The sequence below is a fragment of the Astyanax mexicanus genome, chromosome 20 (assembly GCF_023375975.1).
Source record: "Astyanax mexicanus isolate ESR-SI-001 chromosome 20, AstMex3_surface, whole genome shotgun sequence".
Taxonomy (NCBI): Eukaryota; Metazoa; Chordata; class Actinopteri; order Characiformes; family Acestrorhamphidae; genus Astyanax; species Astyanax mexicanus.
Window position 1 is genome coordinate 36,795,082 of NC_064427.1, and position 15,606 is coordinate 36,810,687.

General features: G+C 37.8%; 1 protein-coding gene across 1 annotated transcript in view; it reads right to left on the reverse strand.

Moving 5' to 3' along the window:
• The window catches only part of tiam1a (TIAM Rac1 associated GEF 1a), a 149,261-nt gene that overhangs the window by 46,820 nt on the left and 86,835 nt on the right, over positions 1 to 15,606 (reverse strand). The window contains exons 10-15 of the mRNA XM_022681429.2: positions 13,886 to 13,960; positions 10,609 to 10,779; positions 8,150 to 8,254; positions 6,594 to 6,675; positions 5,439 to 5,525; positions 2,588 to 2,800 (exon numbers count right to left, since the gene is read on the reverse strand). Of these exons, the coding sequence (XP_022537150.2) occupies positions 2,588 to 2,800; positions 5,439 to 5,525; positions 6,594 to 6,675; positions 8,150 to 8,254; positions 10,609 to 10,779; positions 13,886 to 13,960 (733 nt within the window). The remainder of the gene's footprint in view (positions 1 to 2,587; positions 2,801 to 5,438; positions 5,526 to 6,593; positions 6,676 to 8,149; positions 8,255 to 10,608; positions 10,780 to 13,885; positions 13,961 to 15,606) is intronic.

Below are 15,606 nucleotides of genomic sequence, written 5' to 3' on the forward strand. Positions count from 1 at the left end.
GAACTGCTGTCTCAGTTTTCTCTAGAGATGTATAAAGGCTGATCTATAATACAGACTAAATTCCATTTTAATGCACTACAGTAGGTATTATTTGTGAAAAATAGACATAACTGAGAGCTCTGCCAAAAACACAATTTGGCAACCACTGGACTAGTCCGCCTGTCTTTCCAAAAACGATCTGGGCCTCAGTTAAAGGCACAGTTTAATAACTAATAGCCTTCTAATCCTCAATGCACCCAGATCTAATAAATATAAGCTCTGTGCTATTTTTTATCCATTTTATCCAAAAGAGATACACATCTTTAAAACTATTGCAGCACGAAATGAACTAAACAGGTCTTAAATGAACTTACAGATAAAGTTTATTCATTTCAGTAAATCTTAGAAGGAAAAGAAGTTTCAGATTTATGTGCACCGAAACCCTGATAGCAAACAACATTCAATAAATGATTATATATAAAATTCTAGGTTGCATTATTTATTATTAATGATGGAAAAACAATCATAAACAGTCTTTCCTTAACAATAAATAGTATAGGCATTAGGCATTAGTTAATGTTGAAATTCTGACATTGAAGCAATGTTAATTTAAAGGTTTTAAATGGTTGGGGCTCTAAACATACACGTTTTTTTGGTGAAATGTGCCCATCACAAATAATATTAGTTGTAATAATTATTATTTAAATGTCTCTTTCTACACTGTAAGATTACAGTACTATGGAGAGGAATTAGTGACAAATTAATAAACAAACAATATCTTGGAAAAATTGAAATGCTGTCCACAAAATGCATTGCTTTTCCTCACTAACATAATAGTAGCAAAATATGTTATTTTTTTTGGATGACCAACTGGTCTTGAGCTGGATTTTTTTTAGCAGGATGGCCTGTGTGTATTTTGCTTTTAAGTGTTTCCTTCTAAAAAGCTCTATTCAGATTGAATAAGTATATCAGAGGGATGACTGTAATAAAATCAGTACATTTAATTATATTTTTATTTCTGGACGGAAATAAAATTACCCACTTTACTAGCCATCGTAGTTTATTGCATATTTTTGGTTAAGCTTGATCTGTCTGCTTTCATGTTTATGGCACTCATATTGTAAGCAGCAAATATGCTGTGTGTCAGTATGTTAGCTAACTGATGGGCATTCAAGAGTATAAAAATACAATACTTGTGACAAAAAAAATGGATACAGTAGTTTTGCCTCATCTCTTCATACCGGTGTCCTATCAGCAGAAAATCACAAACAAATTGTGCTTTATAGTGCCCTGATTTAACACACTAGCAATTTGCTAACATGCTAGTCACAAGCTAATAGATTAGGAACTAGCTAGCGTTCAAATGCTACCCATAGACTAACATGGTAGTTAAATGCAAACACCCAAGACATTAACTAGCTATATATAACTATACATATATAACTCAACTCATTGGCAAGAGATTGGCAAGGCCTAACGTCAAACATTGGTTGACACCCAACATCAGGCCAATGTAAACAATGACATTAAGCCAACATTGATACAACGTTTACTGTATTTTTGCGCACTTAAAATACTTTAATTAAAAAAAAAAACATTAGTGCCCCTTTTAACCCGGTGCACCTTATGAATAAATTTTACCAGTGAGGTATTAAGGAGCAATAAAGCCACTCCACTGAAGTACAGAGTTATACAGGAGTTTCAGTTTAGTTCTCTGGAGTAGACTGGAGTAGCATTAGCATTAGCCGCTAAACACTATTTCCTGTTCAGAGGTGAGTATTATTAACCTGTAGTCTGCTGCTAGCACCGGCTAGCTCTGCTGGAGCAGCATTAGCATTACCCGTTAACCTCGCTAGCTCTTTCGTCGTTCAGAGGGGAGCATATTGGACTGTAGCGTGCACGTTTCCATATTAAAACGAGCTACGTGGGACGCTAATATCTGCTAGCTAATATCGCCCTGGCTTACCGGAACACTCAGGGTTCCTCAGTGTAGCGCTATCGGGCTAGTGCGTAGCCGCTAAGACTTAGTACTGGGGAAATTTAGAAATATAAGCTTACTGTAAATAAACGGAAGGGCTTTACTCACCCAAATAAACAGTTTTCAGGAGAGAAATCTGTGTAGATTTATATCCAGCGCTCGTTTGACTTTAAATGAAAGTTTTTTTTAACTATTTGTTTACGTAGCTTAGCTTTTCTTAACATAGTTAAGTAAACCCACCACCACCCAGCAGTGAGACCTGCTGAATTAGAAGTTCCTTATAGTGTCTTTTAAAATGCGCCTTATAATCAAGTGCGCCTTATAGTGTGAAAAATACAGTACTTGCTATCTCAAGGGATTTGTATGGAGGAATACATAAAAAAATAGGTAGTAAAGTAAACTTAAGTATAAGATTGAGCACAAAAGTTCAGTTATGCATTTTCCACCCCTTGCTTTAGTACAGCATGAATGTAATATAGCAGTACAACACAATGTATTATTACTTCCCTAATAAAAGTAGCTTAGGGAGTCTATTTACATTTACAAAATATAAACTCACTCCCTTTGTGCAGGATTTAGATAGAATAAAAAGGAACTGATCTGGAGGTGAGATGGGGTAGATGGCTGTACCTTGGTTTTGGGAGAAGATGTCTGTGCAGAGGTGGTGTGGTGTATCGGAGCGGCGAGGCAGCGGTGGACAGTGCTGGCAGTCCTCAGTCGACGGTATGGTGCTGACTGTAAGGGTGAGGGAGGGCAGAGAGAACGCGGCCTGCATGTCCGACAGCTCCAACACACTCCCGTCTTTATCATTCAGCTGCAGGATCTCATCACCTGCTCTCAGACCTGCACACATAATAATAATAATAATAATAATAATAATAATAATAATAATAATAATAATAATAATAATAATAATAACTATAAGTACACACTATCTAACACAGACTGCACATAATTTTTTTTGCCTAAATATTTGGAAAAAACACTGGATATAAAAAAAATTCTATACAATAAAAATACATCACTAACTACAATGAAAAATTGAACAATGGACTCTTTTTAAAGAGACAAACAAAGTCCTCCTCTCCCACTATCCCAGATTTCCAATCTCTTGATTATCAATTAGCAGCATATGAGCTGCCCAATTAGCATCCGATAGCACAATTAGGACTCGTTAGGCCAGACGGCCACTATAATTGATTACGGATGCTCGTGGTCAGACCCACCAGGGGAAATATGGCTTTTATTTCATTCCATGTATTTATAACCTAGGAGGGAATTCACACAGCTATCACAACAGCACACACATCCAACATGCTGGATCAGATATCATATTTAAAAATAAAATCTAATTCAGACATAACTTAAAGCAAAGAAATGCAAATAATGCAAAGAAAACAGGTTCATATTTCTAAAGTTTTAAGAGTTCAAAAATCAATATTTGGTGGAATAACCCTGGTTTTAAATCACAGTTTTCATGCATCTTGGCATCATGTTCTCCTCCACCAGTCTTACACACTGCTTTTGGATAACTTTATGCTGCTTTATGCCTGGTGCAAAAATTCAAGCAGTTCAGTTTGGTGGCTTGTGATCATCCATCTTCCTCTTGATTATATTCCAGAGGTTTTAAATTTTGTAAAATTAAAAAAGAAAGAATTTTTTTTTTTAAGTGATCTCTTATTTTTTTCCAGAGCTGTAGTCTTCCGTTCAGTGTGTCAATTGCGCAATAGCTTAACGCAAACTTACTCTCCGATGCTCTCACTGCAATACAGGTGTAGCCTGAGATGTGAACCAGTTGCATGTGGAGTGAACCGCGGGCCACAGAGCAAGCTTTTGATAGGACGGCTCAGCTGGGCGCCCCCTGGCAGTGGAGCAATGATAAACGCAGGCGTGATGTAATCACAGAGAGCCGGCAGTGCTGTGCATCCAAACTGGCCTGGATTTGGAACGTGCCCCCTGGGCGGCACGCTACGGTGATTCACTCTCTACCGCCATTCATCTCAGACTGCGCATGGCTGTAATTTCAGCGCGGCTATAGTCAGTGTGTTTGGGGAGCATGCTTCCTCTGAAAAGGGCTTTTGTTCTCGTGGTGTAGACGACGTCCACTTGGCTTTGCGTTCACTGGCCTGGTTACTCACCCAGTCTGGCCATGGGCACTTTTTCCACTCCAATACTGGTGCAAGGCACTCTGGACAGAGCATGAGCGTGAGTAACCAGTGCCAATTTGTGGCTGGCACGCACATACGTGTGCTTGTATTGCTATATTTTTGGGATGTTTTTCCAATGACTTCCACTGACCACTGCTTAACAGTTCTAAAAATTGGTGAATTGTGAATTGTGGTTCGCTGATGCGTACACTAATGTGGCATGCACTAAGGTGCACCCATAGAATAAAACATCAGTGTTTATTTTACTCAAATTTATACCTATAAATAGCAAAATCAGAGAAACTGATTCAGAAAACTGATTCAGAAACTGAAGTGGTCTCCGTTCGGTTGTTTTAGCCTGCACCCAAATGAGATTACTGTTTTCACACCTGCCCCACCAATTGCACTCTAAAGGGTGCAAACACACCAGAAACTCTTTAAACCAGACCATATAGTGCTGATATTAAACTTTCCTGAGAAAATAAATGCCCACAGAGTGTCCTATTCATATTCGCCCACTTTCAGACCGCACTATCTATCTATCTATCTATCTATCTATCTATCTATCTATCTATCTATCTATCTATCTATCTATCTATCTATCTATCTATCTATCTATCTATCTATCTATCCAATTTTTACACTCAGTTTTATGTTGATTTTTAAGCCTACGATGTCTGCTGCACTATTAAATCCGTTTTCTGGTTTCCATTTTTCAGCCTCGGAATTCATCACGATCACTTCCCATTCAGAATCAGGTGTTAGAAGTCTGAGGTCAGATGGAGCTGAGCTGGCATTTGGAGGGCAAAAAGGCCGACCTTAATGGCACGACCTCGCTGGCAGTGTGGGATGGGTTTAATTTGCTTCTCCTGCTAATCCTAGCCTCATGTGAAAGCTTTTTAAATGAATTTCCTCCAGCCCAGTGGAGATTTGGGTCAGCCTGTTTGGGTCTGAATAGCCTGATATTCTCCCAACGATGTCTCAGCAAACTGGCAGAGTCAGACACTTTATTGGAACATGCCAAGTGCGGGTCAGATTAAGGCTGACTCTTTGTAGTAACAACCCGAAGGTGAATGAATTCTTAGCCTTTTAGTGGCCCACAGCGCTTATCAGCTGTCAGACACAAAGCTAATTTGCTATGCTGAGCTAATAGACCCGGCTGTGTCGATTTACAGGCTAGACACTTTTGTTTCCTCGTTTTATAGCAGAAAATGATTGTAGAGTGACAGTTTAATCCACATGTAGAAGGCTATATAGCCTATGTTTTATATTAACCCCCATATTAGCTTCTATAGCATAGTTATAAAGCTTCTAGATTAAACTGATTTCCTCACCTTTCTTAAAGGCCAGGCCTCCAGCTTTTACATCTGTGATATGAAGCTGCTGTACACCGTCCTCATCCACCACAGCTACTGAGAAACCTAGTGAGCAAAAAAGAGAAGAAGTGAGATTAGGCAAGGTAGGAGGAGAAAAAACAGACAAGAGATGGGAAAAAGATGAAAATGTGGAAAAGATGACATGAGCTAACAGTAATAAAATAGAAAAGCAAATGAGAAAAGAGAGAAATAACAGAAATTGAGATACACTCAAAAAATAAATAATAAAATAAAAAGAGAGGAGCGAACTGAAGAGTGCAACAGAGAAAAGAAAAGAAGAGAAGAGAAATTGAGAGAACAGATGAGAAAATAAGAGAACATGGGTGATAAGATGAGAGCAAAAAAAGAGATGAAAGGGGTGAGATGAGAAGAGTAAAATGAAAAAAGAGAAGAGAAAATAAGAGAAGAGTGGAGAAGAGAAAAAAGAAGAGAATAGAAAACAAAAGAAAAGAAGAAAAATTGAGAGAAAATGTGAGAAAATGAGAGAAAATGAACTATGTGATGAAATGAGAGGAGAAAAAAAGAAAATGAGATGAGATAAAATAAACAAAGAGAAAAGAAGAGAAACAAAAAAAAAAGAAAATAAGAGAAGTTGACAGAAGAGATGGAAAAAGAGTAAATGGATGATGAAACAATTAGATGAAAAGAGGCGAGATAAGAAGAGTGATATGAAAAGAGAGGAAAAAAAGAAGAGAAGAGTGGATAGAAGAAAGGAAAACAAAAGAAGAGAAATTGAGAGAAAAGGTGAGAAAAGGAAAGAACATGGATGATGTAATGAGATGAGAGAATGAAAAGAGAATGAAAGAATACAATAGATGACGAAAGGAGAGAAAAGATGTGACATAGTAGAAATTAAAACACAAGAAAATAGATTAGATGCAATGAGAAAAGAAAATAATATGAGAAGAAACAAGAAAGTAATGGTATGATGCCATGAGAAATGAAGTGAATAAAAAAGTGAAGAAGAGAAAAGAAGAGATGAGATTAGATGTGATTTTGTGTGAAGAGATTAAGTAATATTAAATAGAAGAATGAGGGAATTAAGTAAGAGAAGAGAAGAGAAGAGAAGAGAAGAGACACTGGCTTGTGGAGGTCAAAGCAAAAAGCTCCTACCATAACCAATGGTGCAGGACTCGTCTCTATCAAACTGGACGACTTTGGTAGTTTTGGTACAAATTTCAATCTCTTTGTAGAGCTGAGGGGAGACATTATAAAGCCTTTTTTTAGACATTTTAATACATCAAGAATTAAGAAAAGTAAAGCAAAAAAAAAGAGAGAAGCAGTGCACAAAATCTGCTGTTTACATCTAAACTAAATAATCATCATCCTGCAGCGTGAACTAAAAATAGAACATTCAGCTTTGATCATTTTACTGAAACAGGAAAACAGTGATAAAGAGAGAGAGATAGAGAGAGAGAGAGAGAGAGAGAATAGTAACAATACTTTTTACAGCATTAATAGAGAAGTGTATATATGTGTGTGTGTGTGTGTGTGTGTGTGAGAGAGAGAGAGAGAGAGAGAGGGGGTGGGGCGGGTTGAGAGTTGAGTGAATTCTCATGCTCATGGATCCACAGTATACATAATTCATAATATATGCAGCAGCACTTTCTCTGTGGGGAAGTTCTTACACACCGTAACCTTCATCTCCATCACACTCTCAACCCTGCCTTTATCTGCAGAGCTTTGCAGAGTTCACCCTTCAATTTTAAATCTACATAAAACATTTAACATTAAATGTGCTTCTCTGGGTAGAGTTCTGCAGAGCACTTGAAGGGGAATTTCTCTGATTTTCAAGATGTAAACTAAGAAACTAAGTCATTTCTAGTGTCCTAACACAACAAGAGGCATGCAGAAAAACGGTGCTGAGTCAGAACTGTTCACACTGTTCAGACGTCTGCAGCAACTACAGCTAATAGTAAAGTATATTTATAAATATCTTCTATATACAGCTCTGAAAAAAGAGACCACTAAAAATAATGAGTTTCTTTGATTTTAGCAAATTGAAAACCTCTGGAATATAATCAAGAGGAAGATGGATGATCACAAGCCATAAACCAAACTGAACTGCTTGAATTTTTGCACCAGGAGTGGCATAAAGTTATCCAAAAGCAGTGTGTAAGACTGGTGGAGGAGAACATGATGCCAAGATGCATGAAAACTGTGTTTAAAAATAGGGTTATTCCAACAAATATTGATTTCTGAACTCTTAAAACTTTATGAATATAAACATTTTTTCTTGCATTATTTGAGGTCTGAAAGCTCTGCATGTTTTTGTTTCTGATTTCTCATTTTCTGTAAATAAATGCTCTAAATGACAATATTTTTATTTGGAATTTAGGAGAAATGTTGTCTGTAGTTTGTAGAATAAAAACAACAATGTTCATTTTACTCAAACATAAACCTATAAATAACAAAATCAGAGAAACTGATTCAGAAAGTGGTCTCCCAAGTTTTCCAGAGGTGTATATATATATATATATATATTCTATATGTACTTGGTGGATACATGGTGAAAACATGTGAAGTCAACCAATGCTAGTGAGCAAACAGAGTCTTATAAGTCACTGAAATTAAATGTTAAAAGATTGGATTTCACATGTCCACACAGCCTTGAAATAATAATATCTATTTCACATTTAGACAATAAATCAGATTTTTGAGTCACTTACCAGATCTGAGAGCTCCTCTTCAGGGTTTGGGACATACAATTGCACTTGATTGTCGATAAGAAACTTCAGGCGGAGATAATGCTTGGAAGGGTCCAGGTTGTGGGCCTGCAAAGTTAAAACAAAAGGAAGGCAATATAGTTACAACCCACACTGAAACCTAGTTTAAAAACTTTTTAAAAAGAATGAAATGCTCAAATACTAATGTACACTTTTAAATTAACAGTTTGTCTGATTTTACTATTTATAGCTATATATATATATATATATATATATATATATATATATATATATATATATATATATATATATATATATATATATGTGTGTGTGTTTAGGTAAAATGAACATTGAAACCAGCAATACTAATGTTTTCACTTAGAAAAAGTTTAGAAATCAATATTTGGTGGAATAACACAGATTTTTAATCACAGCTTTAATACGTCTCTATATGCTCTCCACCAGTCTTACACATTGCTTTTGGATGACCAGACATGAACCTCATTAAAATCTTTTGTATTAAATGTAATTAAGAGGAAGATGGATGCTCACAAACCACCAAACAAAGCTGAACTGCTTGAATGTTTCCCATAGGAGTGGCATAAGGTCACCTAAAGCAGTGTGAAAGACTGGTGGAGGAGGAGAACATGCCAAGACGCATGAAAGCTGTATTACCTATAAAAAGTAAAATCAGACAAACTGATCATTTTTAAGTGATTTTTTTAAGAACACAAGTGAACAACCAGCATCATGAAGGATCCAAGGAACTCACTAGACAGACAGGTCAAAGATACAGTTGTGGAGAAGTTTAAAGCAGGGTTTTGCAAGCCACTGTATACAGACCTTTTGTAGACTTTTTTAATAGACTTTTTATCTTTAGCTCTGATCAGAGAAACCCTTTCTTTTTTCTTGCACATTTGAATGGCCTGCCGTCAGCGATTCGCTATCCACGCCTACCTGCATTTACACCTCAGACACGTCAGTCAGCTGCTGCTTACGCTGCACAGTTAAAGCTAATTGCAGAAGCGGCTCTGGCAGAAGCAGGATGCTGAAACGTGTGAAATGAACAGTTTCAGCTCACTGTTTATAGCCCGGCTCTCTGATCCCTGATCTGCTGCTTCCTGCTGATTGAGAAATGCACGAGAAATAAATCCAGAGGAATAAGGCCAAGATGTGGCTTTAGATAGAAACCGACTCTTTCCTGACCCAACTGCCAAGTCACTCATATACAGGATTTCCTCCGAGCAGTCACAGACAGGTGATAAGATAAGCGCAGGGGAACTGGAGGCATGTTCCAGTGTGGATGCAGCACATTGGGCAGAGGATTATCTGAGGCCTACATCAGGATTATATTCTGCCACCAGAGCCAGGAGGGCAGGCTGGAGGAATGAGAAGATTTGGCCTCTTTAAAGGCAGTTATAGGTCAGGGTCCAATTTTCCAGAATCATTAAAGAGGAAAGATGATAGAGTGATTCCACCTTTGACCATTTTTTAAACAGTTAAGATGAAATTTATACTGTTTTATAAGCAGAGCTGAAGCCAGACAACACCACTGTCTCGTCAGATAGGAGCTAACAGCACTAGGAAGAGCATGGCAATGTGTTTTGTCCAGTAATTCAGAGATAAGGACCAAATGGTTAGAATTTGTCTATGGAACACCAGCGAAGTACAATTAAGATAGGTAGGTGTGTATTTTTTTAGAACAGTTCTGTTTACACTAGTTAAAAGTAAAAATCCTCCCCATTGTGGATTTTTACTTTCTGGACCGTCACTATCCACCTCCGTGTGTTTACATAGGATCTCCGGTGGATTTTGCATTTTACAGAGACTCCAAGGCTAGGTCAGTGGCTGAACTGCACTTAGCAGCGCATTACACATGTTGTAAAGTAACAAATGACATTGCAAAGACTGCTTAATAGTGCAAAAAGGTCTATTTTCTATTTTAAAATGTTTCTAACTGTTATTCGTCTCACTGCCTCGCAGTGCTGTGAGCCAATCAGAGGCGATATGTTTGCATGTATGAATATTCATGAGCAAGAGCTGAAATCCTATCGTTTCTCCCACTCTACTCTTCCACCGGACTAAAGCAGCGTAATTCCAGATCACCAGACCTTTTTTTTTTTTTTTTTTTTTTCAAAAAATAGCTCACATGGCGTTCTTTTATACTAGAGACCACAGCTAGACATTTTTAAATGAATTAAAAAAAACGATGGAATGAGACCTTTAAGGAATGCAGATGTGCGCATTACACAGGTATGCAATTCACTGCACATTTATTGGAAGTATGTGAGGAATCAGGACAGACATAAAATTGAAGATAAAGAATTTAAAGATAGCAACAGAAAGACAATGCATTTGAAAGCATGAATGAAATGTGTGGTTTGTGGTTTCATAAGACACTGCATATTTTCTGGACTCCAACCTGACAGGGTTGTGGGTGTGTCTGTATGTGACAGATTTACCTTACAAACAGCCTCCAACGCTTCATATGTGGTTTCTCCTGGCTGTATGATGGCCAGGACTGGCTGGTCGTTCGGCAAAGAAAGCCAGGACGGTGTGAGGTAGTCAGGAAGCCATAACTCGGTGTCCGTGTTAGGCTGAGGAAGGCTTTTTATGGACCGACTCTGATCCTTCTGAAAAGACAAGTGTTGAGATACATAAAAATGAGGCAATAGAAGTTAACATGAATGGTTTGTTAAGTGTTAAGTTGAGTTCTGTATGATAAAGAACACTTTCATAAAGAAATGCTTGTGTATTGGCAGGCTAAACAAAATCCCTATTTCACTGCAAAAGACCTTCAGGAAGATTGAGCATTAGATTTAGATGGAGTGGTGGTGTCCTGTTCAGTGTTGGGCACGTTACTTTGAAAAAGTAATTAGTTATAGTTACTAGTTACTTCTCCAAACAAGTAACTGAGTTACTAACTGAGTTACACCACTATAAAAGTAACTAGTTACCAGTAAAAGTAACTATTGCGTTACTATTGCGTTAGTAACACCGTTTATTTTAATGCCGTTACTCCCATCACTGGTCCTATTTTAATGTTTTACTAAGCCAACACTGCCATGGAAAATATAAATGCAATCCACAAAATGCATTGCTTTTCCACACTAAAATGCAAAATATGTGCCAAAATTAAATGCAAAATCATTATAACATTACATTTCACTGCACTTGAGTTTGTCGCCCCAATTTCAATAGTGGGCTCTGATTGGACAGTGATTACGTTTTATTTTGGCACAAATACTGGCTGCTCCTAGACAAAATGCAATCCTGTGCATTTTAATTGTCTTTTGAACATTTGCAGCACAACACAGTGGAATACAATGCCATTAAGCTGATTGCATTTTCAAGAAATTTGTGTGCAATTCTGAAATTAATGGTTTTGAAAATGTAAATTCTTGTGTATTGTTTTTCAACTGACGTCAGAATGGCAAAAGAGCTAGCGCTAATGCTAATGCTGCTCCAGCAGTGCTAGCCGGGGTTAGCACCAGGCTACAGGATGATAATACTCACCTCTGAAGGAAATAGCAGTTAGTGGCTAATGCTAATGCTACTCCAGCCCTGGTGCTGAAGAACTAAACTGAAACTCCTGTAAAATGCTGTAGTGGTTTTACTGCTCCTTACAACCTGACTGGTAAAATTCATACACCGGAGGATTTTTGGGAATAGTGCGCATTAGAGTGCAAAATTATTGTGCGGTATGTAAAATCAATTACACAGACATAGACAGCATGTCTATGCATGTAGAGGGATAAAATAAAATATGCATGTAAAATATGCATGTATAGGATATGAGCCATTTAAGATTAATAACCAAGATTAATAGTAAGCACAAACTCTTCACTCTTTTAATGCAACAATTACTCTTTAATCTTAATCTTATCACAATGGAACAGGCTGTCCGGATCGATACGGACGAAAAGTGTTCAAGTGTCAAGCGAGAACTGCGTCCAAGTCCGGATCCGCCTAATCTGTTCAATCTAATTAACCTGGCACCCAATCACAACAGTATCTGATCCTTTTGTGCCCTTTGGAAAAGCGTCCCGGGTCACTGGTGGCCGATCGATGAGGTGAGGTTTGAGTGCCAGGGGGGCGGAGTCGAGGCACACAGCTGCTCTGAGACCTGTCAGCAGTTGAGCCTGATCAGCACTGCTGTCAGCAGCAGCACGCTGCCAGCCCACTGATAGCTTATCCTCCACTATCCAGTGACAGAACCCGTCCCCCATTTTCCTTATTCTACCACAATCTGGCCACGACACTGACGGTGGTCCATATGACGGCAAGCCCACACACACACTACTGTGTGATGGGAAGGAGAGGGTATGTGAGGGATTGTGGTTACACACACACACACACACACACACACACACACACACACACACACATGTGCACACACATACACTCAGTATACAGATTCATTCTTCTCTTCTTCTCTCTCTCGCACCATCTGTCTCGTCTCCAGCCCTGTAATGGATGGGTCTGGTGGGACAGGAGTCTGGCATCCCCCCTGTCTGTCCCAGGAGACCCCCAGTGGCAGAGTCCAGAGAAACAGAGCCAAGTCCCTGCCTATCCTTCTCCCTCCCTCTCCCTCCTGCCCTCTGCATTCTGTCTCTACCTCACCATGCTATGAAACATTTGTTTTTCCAACCATTTGTTGCTCTTTTTTCTGAACGAATCTGTCATATTTAATAATACCAGTCATTGCTTCTATTAAGCTGCTGCCAGCTTTAAAGAAGTAATTCCATGTATGCAAAGGTATGTGGTTAGGCAAGTTGCTAAACAATGTGTCTACACAATAAGAAAATAATTAAGACTGTTGCTATATTTGCTAGTCGTAGATTTCCTTTTAAGGTCATTGCTTAAGCAAATTGAGCAATCCTGATTAAAAAGTCCAATAATAACAGCAAAAGATGTGCATAAGACTCTTTAGCACAAATCATCTAGTAAATTAAATCTATGTAGGCTTACAGTGCATCAGACTATTAATAAAACTCTTTTGCACTTTTGCACTTTAAAAAAAAAAAACAACACTTCACAACAAAAGGCGTTCATAGAAAGACACCACATAAAAAACAAAACACATTGAAGCTCTTCTCAAGGGGTCCCGAGAGCTTGCAATCTAAACTAAATAAACTAAACTAAGAAAGAATTCATATGTGTATTACAATATGTTACAGGAGAACTTAAGGACAGTGGTCCATGACCTTAAACTTAAAAGTTGCTGGGTAAAGCAACAAGACAATGACTAAAAACACACAAGTACATGGTTTAAATATAGAATTTGTGTTTTGAAAAGCCAAAATTAGAGCCTTAACCTTGATGCATCTCATTTGTAGCTACATGTAGCATGTAGTTGGTGGAGGTGACTGTTACTAAAGATGGATCAACAGGATAATGAACTAAATCACTTACTTTTTCTAGCCTGCACTGTGGATGTTTACATAATAATACATTGGACAAATAAAGGCATGACAAGTTTAACTGTTTGTGCGGTGTAAGTTTAGTTGGTTTGTGTTTCATAAACTTAGTAAAAAACTTACTTTTTCTAGCCTGCACTTTGGATGTTTACTCAATGTGCTCGATAAAAGACATAACCATACTGTTTTAGTTTAGTTCTTTTTTCCAATGTGTGAAATCAGAAATAAAATAAAGAAATTAATACAAATTTCTGACTTTTCCATTGACACCACATAGTGCTCCGTTGTGTATTGGTTGCTATTTTTTTTTTTTACGCACCAAGCTTTCCTTGGTCGAATCCTCAAACATGCGCTCCATGCTTTTCTTCATTGGTTCCTCTCCTTCCACAAACACCTATAAGATAGAGCAGCAGGGATTTAGACAGGCCTCATTCATTTTCTGACAATAAACTATACTATAAAGTCATTGAAATGCATGTCTTACTCTTGAAACAGTTAAACTGGACTAATGCTTCACATCTTTTTACACAAAAATGTTGACTTTATTATTAAAACAGCTGGAAACTGTAAAGGTTTAAAAATGGATCAATGTAACCATCCTTGACTTATGTACTTGGTTTTGGTGTTATGCACATTAAAGATAAATGTCAGCCGGGACAAAGTGATGACAGTGCTTAGTACGGTTGAGTGGGTTTCTAGGCTCTATGTAAGCCTCGGTAAACAGTCCCAGTCCCAGAGCAGCCAGATGCTGTTCAGTCCTCAGTGAAGCTCCAGCAAATGGGATTCTCTAGCCAGCAGATGTAAATCTCATATGGTATAAATATAGCTGTATATTTTTGTACTTATTATTAAAAGTCATTTAAATAGTTACATAGAAGTTACAGTCATTAACTCCACACCAAATATTGTAGGACCTTTCCTTAATAATTACAAGAATACAAACAAGATTCTTAATTAAATTATCTATTTGTTAAAACTGTTATACTTAAGTCTTGTGTTTATAGAACCCAAATCCAATGAAGATATATATCCAATGAAGTATAAAACGTAAATAAATGATGATTTGCAAATCCTTGATTACAAATACATGATTTTTAATTTTAAAACAGATTAAGTTTATTGTTTTTTGCAAATATTCCGTCATTGTGAATTTGATGCTGCAACACATTCCAATGAATTTGGGACAGGGGAGTGTTTACCAATGTATTTAACAACACTCAATAAGGGTTTGGGAACTGAGGACACTAATTGTTGAAGCTTTGTAGGAGGGATTCTTTCCCATTCTTGCTTGATGAATTTTGATGAGGTTCAGTTGCTCAACAGTCCGGGGTCTTCATTGTCTTATTTTCTGCTTCATAATGCAGCACACATTTTCAATAGGAGACAAATCTGGACTGCAGGCAGGTCAGTCTATTACCCGCACTTTTTTATTATGAAGCCACGCAGAATGTGGCTCAGCATTGTCTCGTTGAAATAAGCAGAGACGTCCCTAAAAAAGTTGTAGCTTTTATTGCAACAGAATAGAAAAGGGTGTGATTGTGTAACTTTGTGATGGATTCTCCACAGAGGAGACTGGAAAATGGGTGGAAAAATTAATGTTTCAAAAGAATGGTAGAAAAAAAGGCGGGAACGAAAAAACTCAACTCTAGCAACAACAACTCTGCACTTTGCGTCAAATATATACAATTTATTTTGAGATATTTTCTTTTTTGTGTCTTTCTTTTCAGATCTCTTTGCTTTTTTGTGAGCCTTTAGCTTTCTTTGTTTTAACCTTGTTTTTTTGTGCTTTCTTTTCTTTTCTTTTTTACTGGTCACCCCCCTACAAAGGTGCGACAGGAATGTGTGGTTTGCCTGGGGTTTATATAGAGTGCTGCACAGGTGTGGCTGGTTGCCACTTATCACCGCTGGGGATTCTGGGAAGTGAAGTTTTGGGACTCAACTCCACTGATTTTTCTCCTTTGTTGACCAGCTCCCCTACTGGTGGCCAGTGGTGCAGCACTACCCAACACACATATGTTGCTTTAAAACCTGAATGTACCT